Source organism: Parasteatoda tepidariorum, chromosome 7 (assembly GCF_982258835.1).
Source record: "Parasteatoda tepidariorum strain Cologne lab strain chromosome 7, Ptep-v5.0, whole genome shotgun sequence".
Classification (NCBI taxonomy): Eukaryota; Metazoa; Arthropoda; class Arachnida; order Araneae; family Theridiidae; genus Parasteatoda; species Parasteatoda tepidariorum.
The window spans coordinates 10,396,468-10,407,252 of record NC_141761.1 but is presented as its reverse complement, the minus strand read 5'-3'; the positions used below and the strand labels follow the sequence as shown (position 1 = coordinate 10,407,252).

The 10,785-nt window shown below is 29.9% G+C and overlaps 1 protein-coding gene across 1 annotated transcript; it reads right to left on the bottom strand.

Annotated features, from left to right (window-relative positions):
- Positions 1 to 1,297: 1,297 nt before the first annotated feature.
- LOC107441069 (uncharacterized) lies at positions 1,298 to 10,435 on the bottom strand. Its single transcript, XM_043051342.3, has 4 exons — positions 10,386 to 10,435; positions 5,069 to 5,240; positions 3,507 to 3,612; positions 1,298 to 1,509 (listed from the first exon to the last, which is right to left on the bottom strand). The coding sequence occupies exons 1-4, from the start codon at positions 10,426 to 10,428 to the stop codon at positions 1,354 to 1,356; spliced, it is 477 nt and encodes a 158-aa protein (XP_042907276.1). The 5' UTR covers positions 10,429 to 10,435; the 3' UTR covers positions 1,298 to 1,353.
- Between the last annotated feature and the right edge of the window lie 350 nt (positions 10,436 to 10,785).

Below are 10,785 nucleotides of genomic sequence, written 5' to 3'. Positions count from 1 at the left end.
ATATATATATATATATATATATATATATATATATATATATATTGTATTCCTTATTTATGTACTAATAAATTATTTAAAAATTTATCATGAACCCTCATACCCTTTATCATACCCTCATCATAAAACTCTAGCTTATATTTATTCAATTAATTCTATTTATGTATTAATAATGGCAAAAAATCTTATTTCGTCTAGTCCTTTTATGTTTTAAAGAAAATTCGATGTCTCAATTGAAAAAACTAATTTTAAATCAAATTCTTGATTTTGAAACAAAATGTATTGCTTCTCATGATTGTAGACATATACATTTTAAATATTGCATGAAAAAATTTAATTATTTTGATTATAAAGACATACTTAAAAATATTTCAGGTCAAAACATGTTTTTATCCATTTTAATTTTGTTAAAAAAAATCTGAAAAGAAATTAAAGAAACCCAGATCTAACTGAGATTAAATTTAGTACCAAATTTACTTTAAAATCATTTATAAATTTTTTTTATGTAATTGGTATATAGCACATGCACAGTTTCTTGCTTAAAACTTTAAATCTGTAATAAAATTTGCAGTGAATTTGTAAAAGCATAAAAAAAGTTTCCCAAAAACAATGTTAATTGATGCACGCTTTTCTTTTCTGATTGTCCTATAGTTGAGGTTAGCGTCGTTTGTAGCGATGAGTAGCTAAATCTTGTAGCTCTTCATTATAGGAGGAAAAGCTTTTGCTACAAAATAAATGATAAGTCTAATTCAGGGGCTCTATTTTGAAATAGTTAAGAAATCAATTTCAATATTGCGACTTCACCTGGAAATCATTCCTATTTTAAAATAGTTTGCAAAATCAATTTCAATAATAAATACAATGACGTCATTTCGAAATTATTTCTATTTCAAAATAGTTTATGAAATCAAAATCAATATTATGGCTTCATCTGGAAATTATTTCTATAGTAAAATAGCTTATGAAATCAATTTACATATTATGACTTTATCTGGAAATTATTTCTATAGTAAAATAGCTTATGAAATCAATTTACATATTATGACGTCATCTGTAAATTATTTCCATTTTTAAAACAGTTTATGAAATCAGTTTCAATATTGTGACGTCATCTGGAAATTATTTCTATTTTCAAATAGTTTATGAAATCAATTTCAATATTATGACAGCATCTGGAAGTTATTTCTATTTTCAAATATTTTATGAAATAATAATGTTACATATAACAAACGGAACTAATCTAGTAGTCATTGGGGTAGCGTAAAGATGCGTGCCAGACTGAAATAATTTGCACACAAGATATTTATTTCTATTTATTGTCTTAAGAAACAAATACATGACACTCAAATGACTTGATCAGAGGAAGCCAGCGGGTGGAGCAGCAAAAGCGGAAAATGCAGCTGGATCAACAGCCTGTACTGCATAATCAGCTACTAAGGAATCCAGTTTATCTTGGGTCGGTTTATCAACTTCACCTCCCAACATCTTGATTTTTGATGCTACAATGCAAGCCTGAAAGACAATTAAGTTTAGACTTTTGTTGAATTTTTAATACCTTATATTTATAAAGCTTGTCCTTGGTCATTACTTATAATTGCTTTTTTTCTATCATTTAGTCATTTTCTAATCAATATTAATTTTTCTTATTAAAAGCATTTTGTTTGTGAATTAATTTTCTTTTTTAATTTCTGTAAACTTTGCATTGACAGTAACACTGTAACAAGTGTTGATGTCGAATCAAGTTTTTCAAGATCCTTATATGTATATATATATAAAATAAAGAGTTTTCATTAATCTTTTTATGTTATTCCTTTCGGGTAAATCCTCTATCGTTTTCTTAATTTATAATTCAAAACAATACGCTTTCTCATACTTATAAATTCACATCCTGTCTAATAATCTATTTTTTGTTCAAATATGCATTAGTTAAAAGTAAGATATTTTTCTGTGGGAATCACGCGACCTACTTGATAAACCAATTACAATTACTAAGTTTTCCCTTATTCCTCAAAATGAAACATTTTACGGACTTACTTTGCAAGATTTTTCCTAGCTTCTATTAAGGAGCGCAACGATTTCGTGTCCACTTAGATAATCGCTCTCTGTCTGATAATTAATAAATAAATTACCCCCTCCTTCCTTCCTTACCTAAGACCTGTTTTTATCCTTCCACTCGGCAACAACGACATATATATATATGCAAGGTGATTCTAAAAAGATGGGCAAAATTTTAGGAAGTGATAGTACACACTCAAGCAAACAATTTTTATCAAAGAATGCATGGTCGAAAACTAAACGCAAAGGTGCTGGCGCGTTTGGAAAGTTGTTTGATGCAAACGTCTTATGTATGAGACTCCCATTGAATCTGCAGAAGAACTTGTCGCCAAGCCTTCGGCCACTGCAGGGAAAGTTCGTGATATGCCTGGTATAGAATGTTCGCCTATCTTTTCTTCGCCGTTGTACTGCGTGCATAGTCGCTGCCCGCCACTGTTTTTTAACACTTATTGTAATCACATGCCATCAAATTTACTTTTATAACTTAACTTCATAGTTCTCTGTGTGTTTTTGCCTCATATAAGAACATAAACTTTGATGCCCTCTAGCGGTTTTGCGTTTTGTTTTCGACTATGCATTCTTTGATGAAAGTTGTTTGCTTGGATGTGTACTATCACTTCCTAAAATTTTGCCCATCTTTTTAGAATCACCCTGTATATATATATATATATATATATATATATATATATATATATATATATATATATATATATATATATATATATGTATGATTACAACATAATGAAATGTTGATAACAATTCATTTTCACAGTCGAGGCTTCTTTTAAGTTTTATTCAACATCTTTTGATAAATTCTTAAGGAAGAGAGTTTCCTGTCAGGGACATGGGGTTTGGCCATTCGGGCCGTTGTTTTGCTAGCAGTTACATCATGAAAAAGCTAAGAATTTTCGATAGCTCCCGCTACTTACAGCGCTATATATATATATATATATATATATATATATATATATATATATATATATATATATATATATATATATATATATATATATATATATATATATATATATATATATATATATATATATATATATATATAGCCCAAACGGGACAATTTAGGGGTTTTGATGTGTTCCAGTAATGACGCTTTCCTGAATATAGGGCTATATTTTCTTAATGAGAATTTTTCTAAGAAATATCACCCATTAATTTCAGAAAATAATCTTTTAATTGGCATCTTTGACTTTTTATGGATCTTTGTGAGAGAACGATTTCTACGTCTTTAAATTAATAAGAGAAATCTACTTTAAGCTTATGATTTATTGTAGAAAGACGCGTATGAGGCATTCCATATTATGCATACATGGATTATTCTATAGTATGTATACTATATTATATATACATACATGTATAAGAATGGTAATCAATGAAAACTGTTCATAATATTCTTCATAAAAAATATTTAAAAAATTTCATTTCTATTTTCGAGATACCTTTTGGAGACCACCGGGGTTGACGGGACCACCAAGGGATTGTTGTTTATCCAATTCATCCACCATGAAACCCAGAGCCAGATTTAAACCAGCAGTTTTCGGGGTTCTGAAACACAAAAATATTTTATCATAACAATTAATACACCACAAAATATTAAGCACTATTTTTATCATATTAATTAAAATGCAGTAATTTTTAATATTAGATAAATTTTAATATTAGGTAATTAAGTAAAAGAAAATACTAATATTTTTTATATATATACCATCCAAAAAAATTTTTTTCACTATAAAAATTAATAAAAAAATTATAATTATTTTTACTGTCACAAAAATTAATTTAAAAAAATACAGTGGTTTTTATCATAACAAAAATCAATAAAAAATATATGGCAGTATCTTTATCATCACAAAAGTATATGAAAAAATATAGTATATTTTCAAAATACAGAAATTGATTATAAAAATAGTACTTTTTATCGTAACAAAAATTAGTGCAAAAAGTATCTTAATTTAACAAATTTTATGAACGTTTAAAACCTTAAGAATACTTTCTTACACGGGTGTTTCGTGATACAGCTCATAAAATTTATTTTTTGAAAGCATTTCAAATTTAAAACAAGAAATAATAATTAAAAGAATATAGAGTTCACAAAATAGTGAAGGGAATACAAAAGTACTGTCAAACCGTTATTGAGAAGGAAGGAACTGAAAACAATAAAAAACATAACTGACCGCAGAGATAAGTTGAAAATCGATTATTTGAAACACCTCTTAGTATTGTTGACAAGATTTTTGTTGAAATATAAGTTTACATAAGAGCACATAAGTTTACATAAGACGCTGTTTATTTCTTTATGCGAGAGGTACAAACCTGTGTTTGTTTAGTTCTGCGTCAACAGCAGATAAAAATAACTAATTTTCCAGAGGTTTTAAAATTGGGCACTCATTTAATAGATAACTGGTTTCAACAAAAGAATTTTTTACTTTAATTTTTGGGATGGTTACTTTATTTAGCTTTTGGTCACTCAATTGTGTTATGTTTTTAAAACTGTGTACTTCATCGTCATGTTTTTAGAAATTTAAGTTTTGATTAATTAGGTTAGTAAGTATATAGTTATTATTATATAAGTTTAAGTTAGTCCTGCAGTGGACTGATCGTAAAGACACGGTTCCCAGTAGAACTCCGAAATCAAGCATCACTGGCTGCAGTCAGTAAGCGGGTGGGGGACCACTTTGATCAGTCTGCGTAGGGACCGAGGTTGCTCCCTACGCAGACTGATCAAAGTGGTCACCCACCCGCTTCTACCGTAAACTGTTCTACCGTAAAGTGCTCGACTTCGCACGAAGGTCGTCGGGCCACCAAAGCAGAGGATCAAAATTGCAATGGCATGCCTTCGAATCATCCTCAGGGTCCATCGCTCTGAGCCCATTGGACTGTTTCCCAGACCGTCGCCATTAGCCCATTTTGCAGTTCTAGTGCGGCGCAAATAAGATACCTACCTAGTGTAAAATATTATCAATTATTATTTTAAAAAAATTAAAATATTTTAACAGCTTACGTTACGGATGCACCGGGATCAGCTGCAAAAGCAGCCATTGGAGCAGCCGCAGGTGCAGCAGGATTGGAAGGAACAGCCACTGGTGCAGAAGGAGCAGCTATCGCTGCTGGTGCAGCCCCAAATCCAGCAAAACCTCCAAATGCTCTCCTAATCCTCGAGCATTGAGCCCCACCTGATAAATATTTAAAGACATTTATAAAAATTTATTCTTTTAGCTGAACACTTAAAAAAAAAAAGATGTAAACATTATGTATACACTCGTTACTGTGAAAGACTGAAATTGGTGGTTGTTAAATTCCACCGGTGGATGCTGACAATCACTTAGTCGCTTCGGTAAGTGGCCGAAATATATACTAGGTCTAGTTAAGTGCCACTGCCTATATACCCTATACTGATGTTGTTTTAAGATTCAGCCTGGTATACATTTGCCCAGCATGCCCAGCATTAATGTTTTTTAAGGGCAAGTGCCTCTGCCTAATATGCATTGAACCAAAATTCCGAACACTGATGTTTCTACTAATCTATCCTCTGCCGACATTAAAATATCGAATAAATATAATAGTATCAGCGAATAAATTAATATCAAATCGGATATAACATATATTTACCATTTAGACATTCACCAAAGTGACTGTTGACATTCATCGGGGATGATAGACATTCTCTTGATTTCGGTCTTTCACTGTAGCATACGCATTATCTTCAAATTTATTATGAGAAAAAAGTAAATTGTGCAACATATTTAGTACCCACAAGTGGCTTGATATATAACTGAGTCTTTTGATAATTAAAACCACTTATTTAGCAACCCTAAAGGGGTACAATGTTGCTATCCCAACTCAATGTCAATATCTCATCCAACAGTAACACCATTTACATGAGTATTGTTCAAAAAACTGGACTGGTTGTTTGAAAATTCCGATCTAAATCTCACAACACGGCGCCAATGAAACTAATTGTTTCGAATTTGATGCGTACAAATCTTCGCGAGTCCGTCAATGGATGCAATGAAAATGACCCAATGGCTGCAGCTGAGAGTTACGAAAAATGGATAATTAATCACTTCCGTAAAATTTCACATACAGGGAACATTGATGTTGTATCATTGGAAGTAATTTTGATGTACTTAATTTCTCAGAGGAAATAAAAAAGCGTTAAACAATTGCAAGTATTTGATAGTCACGATTTTCTTAAATTAAATATTCGTTGTCGAAAAAGGCATAAAAAGTTTAATGTTAAATGAACAAATTCGAAAAAAAAATATGTTTTGGAGAAACAAACTGGTTTATGTAAGCACGAATAAATAATTCTTAATTATTCCTTTATATTTAATGTAAGACAATTTCCATTTTGAACATAAGTGTAAATTAAGTTCTTCAGAAAAGTTCGTCTCCTTAAAATAGTGCAGTAATTACTAAATTCCAAAGTGGTTTGTAGTCCCTACATTTAAAAAAAAAAAGAATCAGCTACGTTTAACAAACAGTTACAAAATAGTTGTAGTAAACTCCTAAAATAATGCAGATTTGCCGACCATTGCATAGGTATTTATTATTATTAAAATCATTTTACAGAAAGATTTTGTACAGTATGATTTCGAAAAGTGATAGTCTATGATAAAATATAATTGGTTTTAAACTCATTGTTGAATTTTTAATAGCAATTATACATTTTAAGAATGGTAAGAATTAGCAAAAACAAAGTTCGCTTCCTTAAAGTGAAGTGGTTACTAAAGTAGTTTGTAGTCAAAACATTTAAAATAAAGTAGTTAATTACGTTTGAAACAAAGTAGTTTAGTAAACTACAAAATAATTTAGTTTTCCGTCCACTGATTATTTGTAATATCAGAGTTCCCAAGGTTTGAAAAAGTTTTTCGAGTGGTAGCAGAAGTGAGATAAATCTAGATGTCTTAAGCTACCAATAAGTTTTTAATTTAAAGGGAAAATGCATGAATGCAAGAATATCTTGGAAATATTTTCGTGATTTTCAAATGAAAGCAAAATTTAAGCATTCTTGAAAAATCTACAACGAATCCAAGCTACCCCTCATTTATTTTTTTTCTCGTCGCTCTATGAGCCAGAAGACCATGATCTTCAGCCTAAAGTCAAAAATTAAGTTTACACATAAAATATGAGTAGGAAGTTTTAATATAGCCCAAATTAAGCATTCATAATCATTCCGAACATAATAATTTACTTTTGGGACTGACAATAGTACAATGTAATGAAAAATATGTTAAAAAAAATTTTTTATGTAATTTTTAAATTTTTATTTCAGAAATTGTATATGTAGGAATTTCACCTTACTGTTACATTTTTATCAGAGTAATTAGTCTGAAATTATAGTACAATTTTTCAATTTGCTGGATTAGTAAATACTCTTGACAAACTTTTAGTTTATACCTTATCATTTGACATTTTACAATATTTGAATGATTTTCCAAAAAGTTCCACGAGTCAATTAGCTAAACTTTTTTTTGTTGTCCTCTTTGATGTTTCTTCTTTCGATAAAACCTGTCCCATTTTTCCCGTATTGCAAAGGTAGACCAAATATACCGAAAAACAAAAATTTTGTTTTCTTTTCATGTTTTCGCGCTATTTTGCAATTCTCGTTATTTTGTAATATTACTTCGGAAGTATAATTTGCTTTTCATTTTAAATATAAAATTACGAAAATTATTATATTTTCATTGCTATATTTAATTATTTAAGCGTACTATATTAATTATTTTTATTTTTGCTCGCCATATTTCAGCCGCCATTTTTTTTTGTTGGTATTTTTAGTGTATTTCAAAATTTCAACTATGAATTCAATTAACCTGCACATAAAAACCCCTAAGTAAAAAACCCCAAATTTTGAAACTAATTTTATCGAAATACTAATTTCGGTCACGAAACCTTGGATGCTGGCCAACTGTGGGAAAACTGCAATATGTACTACTAGTCTTGTAGTAATAGGTGGATTTTAATACGAATTCTACAAACGGTTTTTCGTAGTTTCAAAAAATATTCTTTCAGTGGTAGCAAAGATAGTGTATTTTAATGAATTAAAACAACTCTTTTTCCACCACTACTTATAAATATTTTAGACAATAAATTAAAGATCAAATACAGAAATGTTTATGCTCCAAAAAACTTATCAAGGTTCGCTGCCACTGATAAATGTATTTCGTACAAAACTCGAATGTTGAAGGGCTATGAGTGCCAAATCTTCTAGTATAGGTAAAAAGTGCAACAATTATATGTTTGGAGATTGTTAACACTGCACCAATATTAAGCAGTTTTAATACCAATACTGTGGAAATAAGTGTCTTACGACCCCTTTAAAAGAAATGTATCGGAGAAAATTATTTGATAGCGGTAAGAATTTGACTATTATGAATTGGCCGGGAGCAATATCAACACCGCAAGTGGCGCTAAATACGGTTAATCTCTATTCACAAGGGATGCAGTACAAAAACGTATTTTGCTTAATTTATTAAAGTGAAACTACAGGAAAGGGAAACAAATAATAATAAATGAAAAAAAAATTGAAATTATTTCGGTTTAATTAATGGAAGGTCTTAGTAAAAAAACCAGTCAAGTGACATTTTCAGAGAGGCTATAATCAGGGTAAGCAGAAAAAAAGTGCTCTTAGAAGTATTTTATTACCGATTTAATTAGAAGGTGCGACTAATGATTCTTTATCTTGTTTTATTTACCACTGCCTCATTTAAAAATAAAAATCATGCAAGCATACTAAAACCTAATGTGGATTATTTATGTTAAGATTAAAAGGAGGGCAAAAACAATTATGTTGCCTTCATCATACCCATACTGATGTTTATGTTATTTTCGTTTATTCCTAAATACCCCCAAAATGTGACTTTCCTGGTTCTTTCACCATGATCTTTAATTGTGTCGGTACACGCCTTTCAGTTTTTAGCATGATGATTTCGCAGTAAATGTTCATTAATCGATTTTTTTTTCAACCCGTACAAAGTGGGTATTCAGTTAGCTATTAAATAAAATAATGAAAAATAATAAACAATTTCTAAAAAATATATTTTTTCGCATACAGTAATTTTTGAATAAGCATGTTAATAACTGAAAGATTTTTTTTTTTAACAATTCAGTGAAAGATTTTTCTAGATAGGGTGAAATACGTATAATGTAAAATTAATATTAAGGTGCAAATTAACAAAGCTTTTGACCACTCTCCTGATCGAACAAATTGAACCCTATTTTCCAGAATAAGGCAAACTCCACCCTTCCTTTTGAGGTTGAGAAATTGTTGAAAAAAAGTTTATGTTTCTTCAGAGAAAGTACGTTCTTGTGTCTGATTTCGTAATCGAATTCCGTTGTGTCCGATTTCGTAGTCGAAAGTTGATAACTATCATAATAGTATCGCTTATTTGAATTAATTAGCATATTTAAGATAAGGCCCTCAAGCCATTAAGACTAGTACAGAATTTGGTACGTGAAAATCTTATCACTATAATCTTATAAGTTATTCTTCGTAAAATTTGAAATGTATACATCCCTGTATACTCTAGCATAGGGGTTTCCAACTTACATGTGGCCGGGGGCCGCAATAAAAAACACCAGTCAAATGGCGGGCCGGAACTTTATGAGATTAGTCTTTTTGATATTAAAAAGCAAAATAACAAGCATTACAAATATTGCTTGTTACGCATCATTTAGAATCTTCTCCTAATCAGAAACGTAGTGACAAGATTTTTTTTTCTTTTAAATTTAATTCTGTGATAAATTAACATTTTTTTCTACTTATTAGGAATTATAACAGAAAAAAAAAATTATCGAGCCACTGAAAAAAAAATTTTTTTCGCTCATGCGATATTCAATTCAAGAAATTTAAATAAAACATAATATTCATTCCCTCTTTCATGCGTTTTAAAACTTGCAAATGTTAATGATTTCGTCCAAAATGAGTTGTTTCAAAAAGTTAAAAGGGATAATTTCTTCGAGAAAATTTCTGATACGCAGATGCTATATTCACAAAATACAAAAAAAAAAAAAAAAAAAAAGTGCAACATACACCATTATTTTTGTGTTTGAATAAATATTTTCTTGGGTGCAAAACCTGAGAAAGAAATTTTTTTGCATCGTTGGTATGTTAAATTTCACCGAAAGGAAGAAATTAGATTTTCTTAAACGAAAGAAAAGTATTTTAACCCCATATAGATTTTTTACGAAAATGATCAACAGAAAAAATGACAACTTATGTATTTTAGTTCACGGGCCACAAAAAAAAAAGGCTTGGTGGGCCGCCAGTTGGTAACCACTGCTCTAACAATAATAGTTAATATGTTATTACTCACCAGCGAAAAGGGCAAAAACAGCGAAGATCAGTTGATATTTCATGATTGCTCACTCAATTGTAACTGCGACAGTGTGCAAAGCAATCTTAAATACAACTCTTTTGCAAGGACGTATGTTGAAAAGTTTATCTCAAAAATAGCTTATTTATGGATAGTAAACTTCACGCATATCCGTGAAAAAGATTTAAGCTTATCTTTTTGAAAACAAATGAGCATCCTTCTTTTTTAAGCAATAAATTTTGTAAACTGTTTTGTATAATTTTTTTCTAAAAAAAAAGGAGATTAGTTAAGAGAGAGAGACGTAAATGTTTGTTTCAAAAGTTCAATCAGCATAGTACCTAAATTCCTGTCAAAAAACTTCCCGCTTGAAATCATAAACTGTTAAAACTGGATAATAATG